This window comes from Mytilus edulis, chromosome 9 (genome assembly GCF_963676685.1).
Source record: "Mytilus edulis chromosome 9, xbMytEdul2.2, whole genome shotgun sequence".
In the NCBI taxonomy this organism is placed as follows: domain Eukaryota; kingdom Metazoa; phylum Mollusca; class Bivalvia; order Mytilida; family Mytilidae; genus Mytilus; species Mytilus edulis.
The window spans coordinates 36145829-36169773 of NC_092352.1; the positions used below are offsets into that span (position 1 = coordinate 36145829).

The window sequence follows — 23945 nt, forward strand, 5'->3', positions numbered from 1 at the left end:
AAATGATTCTTGACATGAATGGTTAATTTGTATAACAAGGATGTATCGTGATTGAAGATTAGATCTATAATTTGAAGGATCACTGTCTTAGTTATGCAGACAATAGGTTAAAAACGTGTATGCTCATACACAATCTTACAGTATATTTTACTTTTTATAAATAAAAGTCTTTGTATGTGTATTTTCTGAAGTTCTGCTTGATATATAAGACCAATCATAATAAGTGTCAAAATAAAAACATTTTAAAAATCATAAAAATTGTAGATTTTTGACATTTATAATAAAACAAACAAAAAATGTCAAAAACACTTCCAGGAAATGTTATAAAGACAACATATAAAATATTAAAAAGCTGTTAAAATGTTATTAGGTGATATTTACTGGGAAATTTATGTGAACTTTTCCAAATGTTTTGAAAATGTTTTTTGTTTTATAGATATACTTGTATATATATATATGATTTTTTAGACTACATAGCCCTAAGGACCAGTATGTATAGATTATCGGGTTTTCTACACATTGATATTTTACGATATCTATACGTAGAAAACCCGATTATCTGTTTATTGTTCTATTAATGGTCTTTTTTCCTCTCCCTAAGACAGTTTTACGCTTGACGAAAGCAAGCTTGATAATGTCTCCTCTCGCATTGTGACGTCGCTGATTACTTCTCCTCTCACATTGTGACGTCGCAGATAATGTCTGGTCTCGTTTTGAAGTCTTGATACGAGAATTACGGAGCTACAGAGCTGGGTGATATATGCGTAGGGAAGGACGATAAAAGCTTAAATCATCATTTCACGTCTTATTTCAGGCTTTGTTAAAACACTAGGCAAGTGGGAACCATACTAAACAAGAATCACCCCAATGTAAACTTAAATTATATGTGATATGTTGTCAAATGACTGAAAAGGCTGCAATTATTAAAACTAGTACATAGTGGTTATTATCACTTAAGTTAAACTGAAAATATATATAACATCCTGTAAAAGGCTATTTATGAATAGAAGGAACTGTTTGGCAAACATCAATGAGACAGCAACCTATTTAACAATTTAACAACAACAACAAAACACAATCTAGAAGGTCAAATTTGGGAAAATGATACATTTATATTCCCCTTTATTTGTTATGGCAGTAACCCAAACCACCATTAATCATGGCTTCTGCCCTTAAATAAACCCAAACCACCATTAATCATGGCTTTTGTCCTTATGTAACCCAAACCACCAATTATCATTGCATCTGCCCTTACTTAAAATAGAAAAACTTATAAAAAAATTTGTAAAGGACTAATTGAAACATTTATGATCCCCTTAAAGAATCATTCTTGGTGATTTTAAATTCATTCAAACATGATTTAACCATTACTTATAAAGATGGATAACAAACCATTTGGCCAAAATTAAAGATTTGTATGTATTTTACAAATGCTGCATAGTGGTAACAACATTAATATAGTGTTATAGCTGTTAGGTTTCACTTTCAAACGTATTGGCCTCATTGGCCAAGGGATCTGTGAAGTTTATTTCTGTCAACTCTGAAGGTCTGGAGTTTGAAACCACTCCTATCAAAGTGTGTTAGACTATGACTTAATTAACAGTATACATGTACCAGCATTCTGTGGTTTAAGTTTAATATACACATATGCATGACCAAATCATCTTTTATGATGAAATGTTACCCTTCAATCATAATGTATAATGTTAATAGGAAGAGGTTATTATTGATAGTTATAGTCTAATAACTAATGCACCTACTTACTGGTAGAGGGTTTTGTAGTACTAGTGTAACATAAAAGTACATATTTAAGAGTTATAGAATACATTTTTTTTCATCTTATAATTACACACTTTTATTGTAACTATCAGTGGTGTGAACTGGAGCAGCTAGTTTGCAGAAGTATCTATGTAGTACATTTTTATGTCCCTGACAGTGAATAAAGTTTAACTCATTTGGTCATATTGAAGGGGAAAAAAGGTTGTAGAGTCTTCTTTTTGTTGTGCTTTCAGATATTTCCAAGATTTTGCATGTTCTTGACATACAGACTGAAAATGAGTTTAGTTGCAGACTTTACTTATAATGAATTACAGATAAAAAAAATCATGTAATTGTATTTTTTTTTTTTATTTTACTATTTCTATAAAACTTTTTGATTTTATTTTTCAGGTAGCTGTGGGGGTCACCTTCAGGGAATATTACAGACATTCCATTCACCTCATTATCCTCAAACATATCCTAAATATTCATCATGTATATGGAGGCTAGAAACTCCTGTAGGAACTAGAGTTCATTTAAAGGTGAGTAGACACTGTGCTAAAAACTCTTTATTACATAGCCCTTCTTATGTAAAAATTGTGTCCTCAAAAGTTTGAAATGAAGCAATAATTTATAGCCATTATGTCTTTTGAAAATGAGCTACTGGATTTTATTTGTATGAAGAAACCCTGACAAGGGGGTAACACTTTACACAAGTTTAAGATGTCTTACCATTTGAACATTGATAAGTTGAATTCTATATCCGTTATTTCCAGTGTACTTGTAGAATCATATTTAGGCTTTTAAACACTTTACCAGATTAATTTTATAAAAAGTCTTTATATTTATTAGGAATATGTGTATTCTAATTTATATGAAATGTACCAATAGTATTTCTTATTGACAAGTAAGAAACAGAATGTATTTTTGACCCAGTCACACTTTATTTTTAATAAACAAAATTAATGAAAAACAACTTTCCAGATATCTTAAAACACATAGTAGTAAACTGACATCTTCAGAAAGATCAAAAACACACAAAATATGTTGATGTTTGCTTGAGGAGGCTTTTAATACAAGTACTATTCAGAAAGAAACCTCTTGTTATTGCTTGTTTGATTGTGACAAGTACTATAATGTTATTGCCTGTTTGATTGTGACAAGTACTATACATGTTATTGCCTGTTTGATTGTGACAAGTACTATACATGTTATTGCCTGTTTGATTGTGACAAGTACTATACATGTTATTGCCTGTTTGATTGTGACAAGTACTATACATGTTATTGCCTGTTTGATTGTGACAAGTACTATACATGTTATTGCCTGTTTGATTGTGACAAGTACTATACATGTTATTGCCTGTTTGATTGCGACAAGTACTATACATGTTATTGCCTGTTTGATTGTGACAAGTGCTATACATGTTATTGCCTGTTTGATTGTGACAAGTACTATACATGTTATTGCCTGTTTGATTGTGACAAGTACTATACATGTTATTGCCTGTTTGATTGTGACAAGTACTATACATGTTATTGCCTGTTTGATTGTGACAAGTACTATACATGTTATTGCCTGTTTGATTGTATGTGGTTCATTGTAGTATTGTCATGTTAAATTTTGTGCAGAAATCTTACAATATAAACATATTCCAAAGAGATTGTATTGTTGGTTAACAGACATCAACCACTCAGCCATTTAGTTGTTAGCTGTATGAATTATAAGTTTCTCTAAGTCTTTAGATATGTTTGTTAGTCAGAAGTCCAGTATGGCTACCAGAGATAAATAAAAGGTTTCACAGAAAATTTTGGGCTTACCATGCAAACAGTTTCTTAGAACATTTACAATATTTGTTCATATTGTGCAATTACTATAATGCTATGTGCCTACTTATCTTGGTTAGTAACCCATGTTTTATATTTGTGGAAGATTCTTATATTGTCCAGAACCAAACTGTTTATTTTGACAATGTAAAATTAAAGATGGCCACCAAAGCATAAAGTAAACCCTATCATAAGTAAAATGTAGACATATTGATCTTTTTTTTGTAAACATATTCATAGAGCAGATTTGTTATATGCAGAATTCAAGATCATGGTGCCAATCTGAAATTAAGCATATCTGCCAATGTGGAACATAGTGCAACATAGTGCAACATAGGACCTTTCTTTTCTGCATGTAAACAACATATTAAAATTGTTTGTCAGTGATTACTGTTGTTTTGGGAAGTTACCACTGTCAGAAACAAATTATCTAGCAGCACAAAACATTAAACAACAGATATAGACCCAAATGCATTTTCACACTGTCTATAACTATTATAGATCAATGACTAGGGAATAGCATTATGAGTTCATTGTTTTTAGAATGACACATATTATTTCAGAAAAATAGATTCAATAAGTGCATATACACATTTTAAAATTCAGTTTAGAAACAAACAGAACCTAATTAAACTGCAAATTGAAGATTTTCATATATTTTATGCATTTTTTTGGTAACATTTGAGGGCTGATTGATTTATGATGATAGTATGCTTATTTCTGTTTCAGTTTGAATCATTTGCAGTAGAAACATTGTATGATAAAGTCATAATTCATGATGGCAGCTCGGAGAAGGATCCGCTGGTCGGGACTTATTCTGGAACTGACAAACCAAGTGTGCCATATTCATCGTCCAATTTTTATCTAGTCATATTTCAATCAGACCAGGAAAATCAAATGTCTGGATTTAACGCATCATTTTCTGCAGGTAGGTATCAAAAAAGATAATGGCATGAAAAGTTATTACAGTGAAACCTGTGTTATCTGACACGGGAGGACCAGAAAAAAATGGCAGATTAAGCAGGGTGTCGGAATACTCGGGGTTTTTTCTGCAAGGCTAGACATATTTTGTAACCAGAAAAATGTGCAGTTAAAGCAGGATGTTGAAATACTCTGGTGTCGGATTAGGCTGGTTAAACTGTAGTTTGTTTACACCTTATATGGTTATATGCGTTCCTTCATATTTTTTTTAGTCCTAAATACCATTTGTTTAACATTTCATATCTATTATATAATTTGTTTTCCTTATTTATATCAAGATAACAGTATTGTTTTCTTTAACCTATATCTTAACCTACACACAAGTGTGAACATATTTTACTGAAATAAGGAAATTATGTTCAAACAATACCATTAAATACCTTTGTATGGGGTCTATATGGTCTTTGTTTGTCATTGTTATCTGTATATGCTGTTTTATATAGCATGGTATTTGTTCTGACTCTTTATGCTGAATGTTTATCATAACACTTTATCCAGTTCTGACTGTGTTCAAACTATACAAACTTCATTTACAGAAGTGTTAGACTGCTTATCATACCAGAGTAGTTGAAGTTGAAAGTGTAGAAGTTTTATATTCTTTATCAGAATGAGTTTTTGGTTAGTGGGTAATGCTTTCAAAGTACCCTGTTTTGATCTGTTTTTGAGTTGAGCAATTTTCTGGCATTTTTTTTCTCTTGATTTTAAAATGGAATATATAATCTTTGCAACAATTGAAAATTACTGGAGCCTGTTATTATACTTTATTCTTATAACAAACTATAGGGTAATACTATCTAAATGTGCACCATGCTGCTTTGTAACCTCAAATACATGTATAACATACATCGTTTACGATCTTGTTAGAAATGAATAATGATGGGCAGTCCTCTTTTGCTTTTTTTCCCTGTGTTGGCCTTACTTTTTCTCAGCTGTATTTTTCCTTGTCATTCCTTATCCCCAACTCTTCTGTTTTTAATCCAAGGTTCCTCCCTTCATCAATTGTTTGTGTCACTCTAATCTTCATTTTGAATTTGCTTGTTATTCACGCTTTTTTTTTTTTTTTTTATTCCTTCACCATATTCTCTCTTTAATTATCTGTTTTTTCGTACATTTGTTAGGTCAAAGAACCCTATCTATCTCCCCTCTGTAGAGAATATGAGAGATTCCCTACATTTGTTAGGTCAAAGAACCCTATCTATCTCCCCTCTGTAGAGAATATGAGAGGAGATTTTCCCTACATTTGTTAGGTCAAAGAACCCTATCCGTCTCCCCTGTAGAGAATATGAGAGGAGATTTTCCCTACATTTGTTAGGTCAAAGAACTCTATCTGTCTCCCCTCTGTAGAGAATATGAGAGGAGATTTTCCCTACATTTGTTAGGTCAAAGAACCTTATCCGTCTCCCCTCTGTAGAGAATATGAGAGGAGATTTTCCCTACATTTGTTAGGTCAAAGAACCCTATCCGTCTCCCCTCTGTAGAGATTATGAGAGGAGATTTTCCCTACATTTGTTAGGTCAAAGAACCCTATCCGTCTCCCCTCTGTAGAGAATATGAGAGGAGATTTTCCCTACATTTGTTAGGTCAAAGAACCCTATCCGTCTCCCCTCTGTAGAGAATATGAGAGGAGATTTTCCCTACATTTGTTAGGTCAAAGAACTCTATCTGTCTCCCCTCTGTAGAGAATATGAGAGGAGATTTTCCCTACATTTGTTAGGTCAAAGAACCCTATCTGTCTCCCCCCTGTAGAGAATATGAGAGGAGATTTTCCCTACATTTGTTAGGTCAAAAAACCTTATCCGTTTCCCCTTTGTAGAGAATATGAGAGGAGATTTTCCCTACATTTGTTAGGTCAAAGAACCCTATCCGTCTCCCCTCTGTAGAGAATATGAGAGGAGATTTTCCCTACATTTGTTAGGTCAAAGAACCCTATCTATCTCCCCTCTGTAGAGAATATGAGAGATTCCCTACATTTGTTAGGTCAAAGAACTCTATCTGTCTCCCCTCTGTAGAGAATATGAGAGGAGATTTTCCCTACATTTGTTAGGTCAAAGAACCCTATCCGTCTCCCCTCTGTAGAGAATATGAGAGGAGATTTTCCCTACATTTGTTAGGTCAAAGAACTCTATCTGTCTCCCCTTTGTAGAGAATATGAGAGGAGATTTTCCCTACATTTGTTAGGTCAAAGAACCCTATCCGTCTCCCCTCTGTAGAGAATATGAGAGGAGATTTTCCCTACATTTGTTAGGTCAAAGAACCCTATCCGTCTCCCCTCTGTAGAGAATATGAGAGGAGATTTTCCCTACATTTGTTAGGTCAAAGAACCCTATCCGTCTCCCCTCTGTAGAGAATATGAGAGGAGATTTTCCCTACATTTGTTAGGTCAAAGAACCCTATCCGTCTCCCCTCTGTAGAGAATATGAGAGGAGATTTTCCCTACATTTGTTAGGTCAAAGAACCCTATCCGTCTCCCCTCTGTAGAGAATATGAGAGGAGATTTTCCCTACATTTGTTAGGTAAAAGAACCCTATCCGTCTCCCCTGCAGAGAATATGAGAGGAGATTTTCCCTACATTTGTTAGGTCAAAGAACCCTATCTGTCTCCCCCCTGTAGAGAATATGAGAGGAGATTTTCCCTACATTTGTTAGGTCAAAAAACCTTATCCGTTTCCCCTTTGTAGAGAATATGAGAGGAGATTTTCCCTACATTTGTTAGGTCAAAGAACCCTATCCGTCTCCCCTCTGTAGAGAATATGAGAGGAGATTTTCCCTACATTTGTTAGGTCAAAGAACCCTATCTATCTCCCCTCTGTAGAGAATATGAGAGATTCCCTACATTTGTTAGGTCAAAGAACTCTATCTGTCTCCCCTCTGTAGAGAATATGAGAGGAGATTTTCCCTACATTTGTTAGGTCAAAGAACCCTATCCGTCTCCCCTCTGTAGAGAATATGAGAGGAGATTTTCCCTACATTTGTTAGGTCAAAGAACTCTATCTGTCTCCCCTTTGTAGAGAATATGAGAGGAGATTTTCCCTACATTTGTTAGGTCAAAGAACCCTATCCGTCTCCCCTCTGTAGAGAATATGAGAGGAGATTTTCCCTACATTTGTTAGGTCAAAGAACCCTATCCGTCTCCCCTCTGTAGAGAATATGAGAGGAGATTTTCCCTACATTTGTTAGGTCAAAGAACCCTATCCGTCTCCCCTCTGTAGAGAATATGAGAGGAGATTTTCCCTACATTTGTTAGGTCAAAGAACCCTATCCGTCTCCCCTCTGTAGAGAATATGAGAGGAGATTTTCCCTACATTTGTTAGGTCAAAGAACTCTATCTGTCTCCCCTTTGTAGAGAATATGAGAGGAGATAGTCTCTTAACAAGTTGATATACTTTTTCGGTTGATGTTTTATGAGTTTTGTAAAAGCTTTGAAAGATTCTAATATGACAAATGATCTAACTATATCAGGGTGTGACTGACTTCATGCAATCTGCTGTGTACCTGACAAAATAATTAACAACATTAGCGCTAGAATTCTCTTTATGTTATGTCAGAAAAATCAAAGGTAAAACTTTTGATTCCGTAATAAATGAAAAATTAAATTGAAGATAAACAGCATGTGTGGTAAGATGCTATGCTGCAACTGCTGGGTTTATAATAAATATTGTATATTAAATCGTAATAATATGAAATGGATATCATCATATACAATTCAATATGAAACAAAGTGAAAACTGTTTTAAGGCTAAAAACTAAAGTTTGAAATGAATAACTTTTGATATGACATTTAGTTTGTTGAAACAGTTTAATTAAGAATTAAAATGATTGCAAAGTTTTTCAATTAAAATTGATAATTGTGGGATTTCAAAATTCTGGTCTCTTTGATTTTAATGTAAGAGAAAGAAATGAGCTGGAGAGCGATGATAATTGATTGATTTGAATAATATGTATTTGGTGTACGCAACATTAAAAGGGCTTTAATGTGACAAGTACTGTTTTAATGAAAACCTTCATATTTATTCCATATAGCACTTCAAAAATAAAAGATGGGTGAACTGATTTTGTGTTCTCTTCTAGGAAATTATATTTGTTTTCTGGTTTCAATGTTTGTTGGGTTAATGTTGTTGATATCGGAAGACCCTACATCTCCTTGATTTGTTTTGAGTGTGTCTCAGTTATGTAGATTTAATAGTATCCGAATTCTCAAATAGAAAAAACCTGTAAAAATGCACATTCTGTGTGCTTTTAGAGTTATTCAGTAACAGTCATTTTAAAATCAGGACTAAGAATTAAAAGTCTTGCAGGACCTCACAAAGCAGATTGTCTTTAAACAATAATAAAATAGTAAAGAAGATATGATCAAATTTAATTCCCATATAACTTAGTGTTAACACCCAAACAGAACAAAAACAGATTGCAAGTTGAACTTTGTTGTTGATACAATCTTACTAAGCATATACTATTATATATCTTGTCTTTCATCCACCTTCAAAATAAAATTATGAGTAGCTTTTCAAATTTACAGACTTCAAGATAAGGATTACATGACATTTTTCATGCTCTACTTTCAGTTTCGCCTGTATCAGCTTTCATATTTGTATCACTGTTTGATTTATATTCATGCAGACACAGAATTTTTGACAAATGCCAAGGTTTTCCTCCATGGAGTAATAAATTGAATTGTACTATAGAAACTTTATATAATAAATTAATGCATTAATTTCTGTAGATGGTATCGCAATTATTATCAAAGGAATAAAATAAAACAGAAACAGATTAGGGAGGTGTGCAACGTGCATATAGTCAAATAATAAAATATAACTGTCAATTTTTTGCATGGTTGAAAATAAGATATGATGTGTGAAATTCTATGCTGCTGCACATGGTGTTATTCTCAGGGCCACGAGGGGCCATGTTACACACTACCACAGAGTGCAGAGAGTAGGATGTGTGAGTAGGCAGGTAGAAAAATGTTAACCTTTAGTTAAATTGGGGATGTGCCATTAATTGCACGATAATGGTAAAATCTTTAAAATAAAAAAAGGTGTATCTAATCTGCAGGTATTGAAGGCAAACATAAATGAGGCTACATTGCTTGTTAAAGTTATGTTTGTAATGAATTGGAATTTATACAGAAGGAGATTGGTACTGTGGTTCTGCTACCTGTATATTAAATTTGTCTTAGATAGCATGTTTTAAAAAAGCAAGACATCTTGTGATTTTATTTGTGTCATTAGGATTATGAATTGCTATCAGATAAAACCCACATCTCTTTTATTCACTGATTCAAAACAAAGATTTTACGAATTTCTGAAAAATCATATTTTTGAAGTACAAAAATGTGTTGACCAAATAAAGATTCTTCTGTACTCATTGTTCAGATTTAAAAATCTGTCTTAAATGTTTATTTCATTTGAATCAATTAGTTTATGTGAAAGATTTTAACGGATTTAGTCATTAAAAATGATCCGATTCAAGCTCAAATATGAAAAATCTACCAAATATGTTGAAAAATGTCACTTTTCAGATGGTTTTTGTCAAAAATGAAAGTGGCCGCATCCGTGTTCATCCTAAACCTTTATATATGTTATGTATAATCATAAAATACAACTCACATTTCAATATTAAGGATGAACACGAATGCGGCCACTTTCGTTTTACACGAAAACTGTCTAAAATTTAACTAAAATGATAGAATTGTGAAGATTTCAGTAATTTAGCATGACTTAATGGTGCTAGTACCCGACATATGTGCCTTGTATTGTCAAAAACAGCCCATATTTATGTAGCAGAAGCATTCTACTGTCCAATAAATAACTAAAAGTTTACATTTTAACAATTTTGTAAAACAGCTATATTTTGGGGCGAAAAAGGGGTCTTACCGGACCTACTCCTTTGTAGCTTGATGATCAAAAGTATATCCAGTTGCTACTTGACCTTCACAAGGGAAAGTTTCTTCCAAAGGACAATGGCCCCTAGATTTGACAAATTAAAAGCTTTTCTGCTTAGTATAAATTTTGATTTTTTGATTTAATATGATATAATATGATTGAGAGGGAGGAGGGGTTTTTATGAGGTGACAGATTCACGCTGATTATGACAGATGATAATAGCGTTATTCTCTTTTTGTGGTTTTTGTATGATGATGAAGACTGGATTAAAGCCAATAAATAAGAAATATTTTTACGTAGCATTCTTCATGATGTCATTAAAGTAATATTTGGAACTAAAGGTGCATGTAAATGTTAGATGTTTGACGTCAATATTGAACTTAGGAATTAAGAAAAAAGGGTGGATACCGTGATCAGATATCAAAACAAACCAAAAATAGCATTCTCTGTTTTTTCAATGCCTTTGATTACAAATTAAAGCTTTAAATCTCAAAATGTTGCAATGATTTTTTGTTTTTCGGTTATTAAATATTATTTTAACTGTGGTTTACCACAAATATTTTCTACGATTTTATTCAATACAAATCTTTTTCACCTTGAAGCAATGTTAAAAGTACATTAATGTGTTGTATCTACTTCTGCAGAATTCAAAATAGCTTCCTTGTTATTTAAAGTAATAGTTTGCATTAAACATATTTTAATCATTTGAATTTTTAAATACATCAGTATAATTAATGTTTTTACACTTTTTGAGTAGATTTCTCTGTTTCTAGATCCATAAAAACTTAAATGTGAATAGTTGTGAATAATGGTTTCGAAAGTCTTTGACCTCATTAAGGGCGTTAACTGAAATACATGATTTAGGAACTGTATAACAGTACACTTAATTTTAGTGACCTTCAAGATCTTCTTGAGATATCTACAAAATTTGCATTTATAATTTGGAGAAAATGAATATGTGGTTAATGCCTCGTGATATAATTTGAAAAATACATTTGCAACAATTTTATGTTAGGTATTTTAGCATAGGTGGATCCAGGCCCCCCCCCCCTTTCATGGGAAAAATTTGGTTGATTATAAAGGGAATCACTGAAGCATTACTAAAGCGGGCCCCCCTTAGGTCAGTCAGCGGGTCCCCCTTTAGGAAAAGTTCTGCATCCACCACTGTTTAGGGAGCCTGTCATTAGGCAAAAATCTGACTGCAATCTGAAACTTAAAATGGTCATAACTAATATTTTTTGTTTCAAGAGGTTGGTTTTTTCTAAAATCCTAAAACTCTTAAACCCGTCAATGTTTTCTATTGGCATGTAATATGGTTTGAAAAAGGAACTTATTGGGTATTTTAAATATAAGTTTGTTAAAAATATATAAACTTGGAATTAAAAAATATTATAATCAAACAAAATTTTTATATAATTTGAATAAATCAATTTATTTGAAATTTATTGAAAGAGTGTAGGAATTCACTAAAAGAAAGCATGATTTTATAAGATTTTAGCACACATTTAATTTCATAATTTGAAAACAATAAATCTAAAATATAGATGCATTTTTTACAATAGAATATAATGTAATCTAATATTGCTTTGAAGCACATTTAAAAAAAAATTTCTGTCAACATTTGATTTCATAAATTGAAAGCAATAAGACTAAAAACAGGTGCTTTTCCCTTTCTACAATAAAATACATTGTATGAAAAAAAAAATTGAAAATGCCAAGATCATGTATAAAAGTAAATCAACATCTAAGAACCAAAAAAAAACATTAATTGCTTAGTTGTCATTTATGGATCATCAACAGATCATTAATATTTCTATAAGATCTTTTGATAAAAACATATAATGTGAAAGTATTTATAGAGGAAAGTGAAGATTGATTTTCTTATCTTTAAGAGATAATACCTTTATGAGCTCCTCCCAAAACTTTAACTATATCAGTGTGTCAGAACCTTGTTCGTTATGACCTTTGATAAGCACGTGGTTTGTTTTGACTTATACCAGACCCATGCTAAGTTTCATCAAAATTCATGTAGTTCAAAAACCCACCTAACTTTTTTTTGAAAATGAAAACTTTAATTGATTGAGAAATTTGGTAAATTAGTAAATTTTGAAGGCTTCTATCTTCTATCTTCTTGAGAAGTCATCTAGCTTGTTTACAGATGTCTTCTTGGAAAGTTCTCATGAAAATTGAAGCCTTCTATCTTCCTAATAAGTATAACCAGCTTGTTATAGTTCTGTTATCCTCAATAGTCATTCTGAAAATTGGATTTTTTCTAACTTCTTGGACAGTCATCCAGCTTGTTAAAGGTTTGTTGAGTGTCTTCCTAAAGTCTCTAGTTTTGGCATGGTTTTGTCGATTGTTCTCAAGGTATTTGTATGCCTCTATCTTCCTGGAAAGTCATCTAGCTTGTAATAGGTCTGTCTTCCTGGAGAGTCACAGAAAATATATGTAAGTTAAATATATAGAGGCTACATAAGGTAGATAAATGAATAGTTAAGGGAATTATCCTTTGAAATGCTCAATTTATCTTTTGAAATAAGCATATGTTTGGAGTATCTGCAAATTTAATTGATTTCATTTTATATGAGAGTGTAATGTCAGTACTCCTTGGATATTAATGATAAGAAATATCTCTTAATAAAAACATTTTTTTAGGTTCCGGTTTGAAAAAGATAACAAGTTGAAATTATGCAATAAAAGCAGAAATGATGCATTATACAAAACGTAACTTGCTTGAATTTTATATATATATCATAGAATTCCTCCTGTATCTAGAATATGTTTTCTAAGACTTAAGAATCATGTTGACATTTCTGTGTTTAACGAAGTCACTAATTACCACTCTTGTATTTACGTTAAGAACAGATGTTAACATGGGTGGAGTACCAATAGAGTTCACGGCTTTAATTTTCCTTGATTATTTTATCAACTGGAAAGGCTGCTTAGTAAAGAAGCCTAGGATGTTTTTAATAACAAATAAAATCTCAATGAATATGGGAGTATGAATTTTACACTGAAGAGTTTCTCAGCAGTGCATTAAATTATAAAGTTTTTATCAATTTTTGTTTTGAAGACAAATTTAATTGCATTATTGTATTGGAATTAGATTTTTAGTGCACACTTCAAACTGTGAGATTTGCGGCAAACCCAAGATAAGGATGATGTTAAGGATGTTCCTTCCTGAAACATTGACCTTGAATCCATTTGACCTTTAGCACCTCTAAATACCATTCTGACATTTATTGATGAATATAATTATTATAAAAGAAATTAATAAGATAAAGGAAGATGTTATTAATGATGTTTTTGCGTGAACTCATAGATATCAATAATGATTAGAGATATCAAAAAGAAAAATGTTGTTTATTACAAAATTGTAACCCAGGGATAAATATGCAACCAATTAGTATGTTACAGCACCTTTTACCATTTAGTTTTTAAAAATAATATTAGTAGAGATTAGTAATTCTGTTTTTTTTTCACTGTAAAATGCATAAAAGAAGGTCAATGAAGATGATCTTTGTGTAAAGTGGGGAAGGGAATGGGAAATGTGTCAAAGAGACAACAAACCGATCAAAGAGCAGAAAATAGCTCAAGGCCACTAATTGGTCTTCAACACAACGAGAAAATCTGGCTCTTAGAGGCAGTCCTCAGCTGGCCCCTATACAAAAGTGTGTATTAGTTCAGTGAAAAAGGAAACCACTTTTAACTCTGAAAAATATAGTTGAACCAAATTTAAAAAACATACATAATAAAAATCTTTTTTAAGACAGCTAGGGAACCAGATATAATGTGCCATCTCTAATATGACAATACCTGTATTTTAACAAAGTATTCACCATCATACTAATTACCTCATTAATTTTATCTCATTTTGGCTGCAAGTAGGTGTTCTCGGTTATTTATTTTAGTTTAAATTGAAGTATTATATGATATAAGAAGATGTGGTATGGATATCAATGAGTCCTCTATCCCCCCAAAGATCATAGAACAAGGATATAAACAACTACAGGTCACTTTTGGTTTGACCTTCAACAATGAGCTAAATTATATAAATGTTGTCTCATTGACCCATCTCCTTTTAATCATTTTAATATGTTCTTCTAATATTGTATGGTTGTTACCTTTAAGTTCTCACCACACTGACCACAGTAAAATATTTTGTACACCTTAAATTAACACTATCTTATTTGTTGAAATAGATACTAAAATGCAGTGATTCCAGTAAAATTAGTATTATTTATACAAAAATTGTTTGGCAAAAAGTGATCTTGCAACTTCTTTGCATCCTTTTTCAAACAAAAAAGTGGATGATTTTGTCCTCCTGTTTTTTTTTTCATTTACCAATAGTTCTTTTCAAGTAGTAGGGATGATGGAGTCCAGGTTACATTGTCCTCTTACTGTCGTTGTTCAAAACTAATTAGTAATTACTAACTATGTTGTGACTTAGAATTTGTATGAATCATATTTTGTGACATATATGTCACTGTAATGATAAACTGATTAAATGTTTAGTTAATTAACAAGCTGTTTAATGAATATACAATGAGACAAACCCTTTACTTAAAACACTACTTTGAATATAAATGTATTATCTTAAGTGCTTTTAGATTAGAAATGATTTCCATTTATCTGTTAATTTGTTTGTTCTACAGGTATAATTTGTCAAATAAATTTAACTTGCTTCCACCCAATGCTAAAATCTGTCAAGATAAGATAGGTATAAATAGTGTAGGTAAATAAAACTACTGACTTTCGTTTAAGTACAACTTTTGATCAAATATTGTAAATATAAGTTTGTAAACTTCCTGAACCTTACAAACGACACATTACCCCATATCAGATTTGACAAAAAAAATGCAATCATTAGTAAAGGAAATGGCACCAAAAATTTCAACTATATCTTCATTGAAATGAGAAGCCCTATTTTTTTCTTCTTCATATGACATAATGCGAGTCTGTTGACAAGCATCTTGCTCTTTGCCTTTATGCACTCTTCTTTTAGGCTTATGATAAAGAGTGGTCTAGACATATACATGTTGTCTCTGAAAGATTCAAAACATTTTTAATAAGTTTTAGAATCTGACAATATTGTATGCATTACTTATAAAATAGAATAAAATATTGCATTTTCAAATAAAATTAAATGAAATTCATTGATTTTTTCTGCAAAAAAGTAAAAATCTTGTTCCTTTGGTCACTGTTAAAATGGAATACTCAAGCAGACAGCAGATATAGTGAAATATATTTCCACCAAGAAATTCACTAAAACATTTTTAAAGCAGTTTTAGAATCTGAATATGAAATTTCTTACTTATAAAATGGAAAGAAACATTGCATTAAAATCAAATTGAATGAAATGCACTGAGTTTTTATGCAAAAAAAGGAAAAACCTTGTACTGTGATAGTTTGTTCCTTTTGGTCACTGTTATGACATACTTACTGGCAGACGGCAGAGATATGCTTATGTTATTAAAGATATTTCCACCCAGAAATGATCTCTCCTGCATCTGTTTTAAGAAAGGGAGTAGTCCTGTTTAGACTGTTATAAGAATACTGGTATCTACAGACAAACACAGACCTTGCAGTTTGTTAAAATGCCATAATTTTATCTATTTGAAAATAGTAATGTTTATTGAGTTATCATGGTAAAATTATACCTTTAGTTGATTGATACAAGATCAATTACTGCTCCACCCAAAAATTGCAGAGGTTCTCAAGAGGGGTTAAGCTAATAATCTCATAATTGAAATAACGGAAAAGCTACTTTCATGAAATGAAATTGTGTAATGTTGAAAGAGAGATTAGGGACATCACCAAGAAAATTGAATTATATCGTAAAAATTATTTTGTAATATTAAAAATCAGTTTAAGCGGATGTACCCTTTGTTACCAACATAGTTGTTCTTGATTAGTATAACATAGCTCCACAGTAGGGGGCTGTTTTGTATGGTACAAAATGTCCAATCAATTATAAACTATTGACATTATTGTGAATAAATTATTTTGTGATTATTCTGGCAGTTAAATGAATTAATTAATAACTTATTATTCAAAAAGGTAAATATCAGATGATATAATCAGACGTAAATAAATAAGATTTTGAGAGGGGAAGTCAAGTTACAAGTAGTTGTTGAAAGAAATATCTGATAAAAGTACATGCAACATATGCATGAAATGTGGACTGCCAATAAAATACAATATTTTGCTCTCTACAATGTATATTTCATAAGTTGTTTACATTGGGATTCTTTTTATGATACAAGAAGTCATAAAATTAAGAGGATTATAAATACCTCTGCTAGTCAGAAACTTAGTCAAATTCATATTTATAGTGGAAATAATATCAATGGCAAGTCACAATTGTCACGCATGCAGTCATAAGTATTCAAGTTGATGATGTTATTGTTTTCCTGTAAACAATAGATATTTCTCAAAATAAACCAAAATTCTTCAAAGAACAATAAACAACAGCAAACACCCATAAAATCCTTATTTTAGTACCTCCCTTCCTCTATTCTTGTATTGAGGAAATTCTAATAAAAGAATAAAGAACAAGAATATTTATTATTCCAATTAAGGGTCCTTGATGGGCAACATGGCATGTATACATGCAAAACGATACATTGTGATTTTTAACAAAATTATTTTTTTTTTACATTGAAATTAAATAAAACAAAACACATGGTAACATTTTTCATTGATGCTGACAGAAACAATGATAAGAGAGGAGAGATTCATGAAAAATTTATTAAATTTTTTTTTTTTCTTTTTTTTTATAATACTTCACTTCAAGGTTTAGTCACCTGCTGAGCTGAAAATGGTGACATGCAAACATAGGCACCACTAAGACAGGGGACTGGTATAAATGTCTATGATGACATGACCTAGTATAAAGATATAAATGAGATTTCTCAGCTCTTTAATTGTGTAATTATTTGCTTGTCATATTACATGTATCATAAGACATTTAAAACTTATTAGTATAGTAGCCATGCTTATGTAAATTGTGGGCGTGTACCAAATTAAACTGTCAGAGATTGTTTACATTGTTTAGTGTCCTTGAATATTTTATTAGACCCAGACAATAAGGTGGAGTATTAAGTGAAACCAGAAGTTGACAAGCATTGCATTTCAGATAAATGGCGCTGTTACTATAGAGGTTCAAAAATTCTTATGAAGCAGTGTCCAATTCTTTATTTATTTTCTGTAATAATCTTTTTTCTTAAAAAATTATTTGACAACAACTGGCACAAGTTTTAGGACTACAGTAGAAGAAATGAAATTTTAAAAGAGAATTAGCCTTTTGACGTAGAAAATACAGTTAAATGTTGAAAGACATGACGGAACATAAATTTTTATGCCCCACCTACGATAGTAGAGGGGCATTATGTTTTCTGGTCTGTGCGTCCGTTCGTTCGTTCGTCCGTCCGTCTGTTCGTTCGTCCGTCTGTCCCGCTTCAGGTTAAAGTTTTTGGTCAAGGTAGTTTTTGATGAAGTTGAAGTCCAATCAACTTGAAACTTAGTACACATGTTCCTTATGATATGATCTTTCTAATTTTAAAGCCAAATTAAACTTTTGACCCCAATTTCACGGTCCACTGAACATAGAAAATGAAAGTGCATGTTTCAGGTTAAAGTTTTTGGTCAAGGTAGTTTTTGATGAAGTTGAAGTCCAATCAACTTGAAACTTAGTACAAATGTTCCCTATGATATTATCTTTCTAATTTTAATGCCTAATTATATTTTTTATCCAATTTCACGGTCCATTGAACATGGAAAATGATAGTGGGAGTGGGGCATCCGTGTACTTTGGACACATTCTTGTTTCTTGGTGATATCCCTTTCCTAAATATGAGTTGGGCAAAAACATTACTTAACTAACTGTACAAGAGCTTTTGGATTGAATCTTAACTGTGTTGCCAGTTTGTTGTTGCTCTTGTTTTAATGTTAAGATGCTGCTAATTTTTCATTCACCCTTCAAGATTAGAATTATTTAATGTTCATCATGAACACTAGTAACAAAAAATGTCAATTTATTAGAGAATATGTAGCTGAAGAACTTTTTTCTGTAAATGTAGATAGGTTAATATATAAGAAAGTTGTCTCCCCTCTTTTTACTTTATTAGTGAATTCCATACATATTGATAGTAACAAATATATCATTATCCCAATGCTGATGTGAAAGAATCATTTTTCTCTAAAACTTGTAACACTACTTAAAAGTCTCAAGAAGATTTGTGTAATATTTGTCAAGACTGAGACCTTCATAGTTGGTCAAGGTCAATAGCAAGAAAGTTCATTCTCAGTAACAGTACATCTAGTATGAAATATAAGAAATAATATAATAGCACTATAGATGGGTGGATCAAATAAATAGTTCTGACATGGTACATAGTGATACAGAACCTTTGTACTGAAAGTTTTTATCATTTATTTTATGATACTTTATACTTTAAAGTAAATATATACTTTTTTCGTATCTTGAGTAAAATCTTAACATGGCTTGGTGCATATTTTAATGAAGCATTTTAAGGTATTATATTGAAGGGTGGAGCTTGTTCATTAAAACATTTCAGTTGAAAGAAAGGGTTGTTGTGCATCTTAACATAAGTGCAAAAACAATATTTAAAAAAAATCTTTACAAATTTTCTAAATTAGTCCACAAAGACTGCTGGAACAACAAGTCTAGACTTTTCCAATTGATTTAGAAAAGTACTTTTTGGGTAGTATGTAATTGATGTGGACTGATACAGTTGTAAGGGGTTTGTGTTGCTTAGTCTTTCTATGTTGTGTTTTGTGTACTATTGTTTGTCTGACTGTCTTTTTCTTTTTTAGTTTGTATGTTCCTTTGGAATCTTTGATCTCTCTTTTGTAACTTTCATTAGAGTATGAAAATATCATTGCATAGAAGCAGGATATATACCATGCCTGTCTTAGCAGTGAGGACAGATTGTGTTATGCCGATCTTTGTATCTGTACTATCATTTTTGTCCATTTCTCTGTCTATTTGTTCTGCCTCAGGATTTGAGTTGGTCAAGAAGTAGCATTGAAATCCAGAAAATAATATTTCATGAAAATATCCAGGTTTACAGAATAAAAAAATTCATAGGTCTGATCCATGTTATGACCGTGACTTGACATCATGATTTAATAATCATTAATTACATTTCTGATAGATAATTTTGCATTTTAAATTTTGATAGAAGTATTTCTTAAACTGTATAATTTAAATTCATTTTTGTCCCATATTCAGCAATAATTAATGCGTAAAAAAATGAATATGTTGACATCATGATTCAACAATAATCATAATTATATTGCTGATAAATAATTTGCATATTAAATTTTGAAGCATTCCTTTATAAGTTAAATTCATATTTTGTCCCATATTCAGCAATAATAAATGCGCAAAAAAAAATATGAATTTAGAGTACATCAAGATAAAATATTTAAAGGATGTTGCGACATGGCTCTAATAGTTTAGTGATCATGGTTGAATAAATGTTTAGGTACAAATGTAGTTTAAAGTGAATCAAATGTTACTTTATCACAGATTAAATAAAGATATGAACTATCCTCATCATAGATCCAAAGTAAAGGAATTTTATCCTTTTATCCTTATACAATTGGGTTCTATGACCTTGACATTTTATCCATCGAGAAATTGTTGATAATCACAGTTATACAGAGTTTTTTCTAAACGCCTTCAGATATTGGGCTGATTTTTGGAAATTACAAGCTTTGGACTTTGAGAAATTGTTGAAAATCACAGTTATACAGACTTTTTTTCTAAATACCTTCAGATATTGGTCTGATTTTTGGTATGTGTGTTAACCATGATGAGTTACAGGTCCTGCTTAAGTTTCGTTCCGCTCCGCTAATTTTTGCTGAAATTACGGGCTTTGGACTTTGATAAATTATTGAAAATCACAGTTATACAGATTTTTTCTCTATTTCCCTCCAGATTTTGAGCTGATTTTTGATATGACCATCATGTTTGTGTCCACATGTGTTTTTATTGAAACTGCAGATTTTTCAACTTTTTGGGACGGGGCCATTCATGTCGCTTTGACACATCTAGTTCTTAATGTGATCTCTTAAATTATATGTCAAATTATGGTTATGACCCAGAATACAAGGTTCACTGAATATAGAAATATGATAGCTGGAAACAGGTACATTTTCAGGTTAAAGTTTATGGCTATGGTAGTTCACCATGAAGTTGTTGTCACATAAACTTGAATCTTAGTACACATGATCATTATGAACTAACATGACAAATTGTGGTGTTGACCCCCATCTCAAGGTTCACTGAACATGGACATGGGATAGTGTGAAGATGTTAGAAAATAGATTTAAAAGTCTTCTTTGGAATCACTTTTAGGCTTCTAGCTAATAACACATCATTATGGTGTCAATAATTAAATGAAATTGGCTCCTCAACAGAATCCTTCGCAATTCTATAGAGTTGATATAAGTCCCACTTGTGACTCCTTAGAGGTTGTTACAGTGCTAAACATAGTGAGTGGTCAGCTAAACCAGTTCACATTACACATTTGATGTTTTTAAATGCATGAAATGTTAAATTTACTGATTGCTTAGTCCAGTGGAAAATATTTCATAGATGATCATGACGATAGAATACTTTGATTTGCTCCTCATTACAAATTATTAACCTCAGATACTGAAATTGCAAAGATAAAATTCTTTGACAACTTCATTTAATATAGCATAAAAAGTATTTGTAACTGATGTGATATATTTCTTAAAAAGTCTTATTGTAACCTAAGCTTTCTGAAGTGAGAGTTAAATAAAGATTGGAGTCTACGGCAGTCTGTTAGTTGCTCCTCACATTTGTATTTGCAATGTTTCTGTATTGCCTGATCAGAACTTTGATTTCACTGAGTCTGACTCACTTTATTTGCACCTCCTAACTCTTTTCTTCATATTCATGATTTTTAATGGTCTCCTTTAACAAATCCTAGACTTTATAACGGGCTTGGTTTCATTTAATAAGCTGACTTTTAGTACCAGTACAATTTTTTGTAGTTCTTTTTTTAATATATTTTTGGTTTATATTTCAGTGCCGATGGACAAATGTGGAAGTGAAATGATTGCGTCTAGTATATCACAGTGGTTTGGATCTCCAAACTTTCCTAATTCCTATCCTAACAATATACTGTGTGAATGGATCATCAAGACAGACAACTCAGTGGACCTCATATCATTACAGGTAGGAAATGTTAATTTCATTGGTGAAAATTTTGATGCATTAGTTAGAAATACAAAGAGTGCAAATGAGACCAATGTGTTTATATTTTAGGATTTACAATCTATATAGGTTTGTATGTTTTTCAATTTTTAGATATGAATTTATGAATGTTTAACTGTACAAAAAGTTTTAGGCTTTATACAGACTTCTAATTTGCCAAAATACTTTTAGATGCCAAGTTGCAGTTATAATTTCTTTTTGTCAGAGTGGTCAACTTATGAAAAATGTCAAGTTTTAAGAAATGCCAATTTTATCAGATACATAGATTTTCCTTCAAGAAAATTGTCAGATGGGTATAGCTTTTAACTTGTTTTTCAAATAACGACAATAAACTTATTATACTAAGGCAGATTTGGATTATACCAGTAAGCCAACAATCCAACAAGAGTTTTACAAACAAAAAAAGGCATCATGATGTTAACCAACTAATGGACACATGCCTATATCATTTGATTTGCTATTACACCAAATTCCATGTAGAAAAAAAAACAGTGACAAATTGAATTCATATATACTAATGCACCTCCTAATTCATGACGTAAATGCTACTTTGATACACAATTAATCCATATAATTTTTTTCTTAATTAATTTTGCTTAAACAAATGCAGCATGTCAAAAATTATCAAATGTTTTATAAAGAGAAAAATGACTATAAAAACACATATAAAAGTTTGCCATGGAACACACACCAGCACCAAGGACAAAAAGCACTGTAATACAAATGTAGAAAATCACTAACAGTTTTAGTCATGCTTGCAAGACAAAGAAATGCCAATCGAATCACAGTTTTAATTTGTAGTAAAAGACTGTATATTTTCTTCTAAATTACTAAGTATTGTTTTTTTTTACACTTAATGGCCATTTTTATCAATCTCAGTATATTAGGGCTAACTTGAACTTGTATCATGCTGTATAGGAGTATGCATGCATCGGCATGCATATTGTTATGCGTTTACTTTTCTACATTGGCTAGAGGTATAGGGGGAGGGTTGAGATCTCATAAACATGTTTAACCCCGCCGCATTTTTGCGCCTGTCCCAAGTCAGGAGCCTCTGGCCTTTGTTAGTTATGTATTATTTTATTGTGTACAATTTGGAAATTAGTATGGCGCTCATTATCACTTAACTAGTATATATTTGTTTAGGGGCCAGCTGAAGGACGCCTCCAGTGCGAGAATTTCTCACTACATTGAAGACCTGTTGGTGACCTTCTGCTGTTGTTTTTTCTATGGTCGGGTTGTTGTCTCTTTGACACATTCCCCATTTCCATTCTCAATTTTATCCATTGCTCACTTACATTCTTTTTTACTGAATACTGTATAATCAGAAATTATTGCATGGATTTATTATTGCGATTTTGTCATTTAAGGCTAGGATACAATGCATGTTTAAATTATTGGGATTATAACACTGTTGCATTTTTGGCAATAATAAAAACATTGCAATAATTTCTAAATTTATAGAACTTTATATAGTGGAAGTGTCATTTGAGAGCAACTCATTAGTTTTATAAATGTATTCTATTTTTCAGTTTCACAGTTTTTCCTTAGATACCTCAGATTTCATAGAGATCAGACAAGGGGAATCAATTGACTCGCCATTATATGGACGCTTTACCGGTGAAGATATACCTCCAGTATTTATTAGTACTAGTCACAGTTTTTTTATCAGGCTTTATACAGACTTCACCCATACTGGTACTGGCTTTAATGCAACATATAAAACAGGTTTGTATTTTTATATCTAAATACTCATACCAATGAGTTTCGATATGATTTGAAGGATGTTATCTCTAAATGTGATTGAAAGAAGAAAAAACAAAAAGAACATATGCTTGATTCATGAAAATTGGTCTACAGTATACATATTTCCAGTCACCCACCCACCAGAAAAAATGTTTTTTCATTAGCATATTTATCCAAGTTTTATATGGATTTTATGGCAGGTCATGTAGTGATGAAAAGGCCATCTGATACATACAATGATTTTTCTCTTATGTAATTAAGCAAGTAGGTAAATACTAAATTGTAAGAGACAAGCTCAGTTAGCAAACAAATTGAAATTTTTTTTCGGCCCTCAAAAATGACAGATTTAATGCAAATAGATGCACATTAGACAAATCAATACCACGAACAGTCTGTGAATAACATATTTCAATGATTTTTCTTGTTTATACATTTTATATGCTAAGCACTTTTCTTCAAAAGATTCAATATATCCCCA

At 31.6% G+C, this 23945-nt stretch overlaps 1 protein-coding gene across 1 annotated transcript in view; it reads left to right on the forward strand.

The window, feature by feature from the left end:
- LOC139489675 (uncharacterized) overlaps positions 1 to 23945 on the forward strand; it is a 146150-nt gene that overhangs the window by 31817 nt on the left and 90388 nt on the right. Inside the window, exons 7-10 of the mRNA XM_071276331.1 lie at positions 2170 to 2300; positions 4314 to 4512; positions 21534 to 21682; positions 23254 to 23449. Of these exons, the coding sequence (XP_071132432.1) occupies positions 2170 to 2300; positions 4314 to 4512; positions 21534 to 21682; positions 23254 to 23449 (675 nt within the window). The remainder of the gene's footprint in view (positions 1 to 2169; positions 2301 to 4313; positions 4513 to 21533; positions 21683 to 23253; positions 23450 to 23945) is intronic.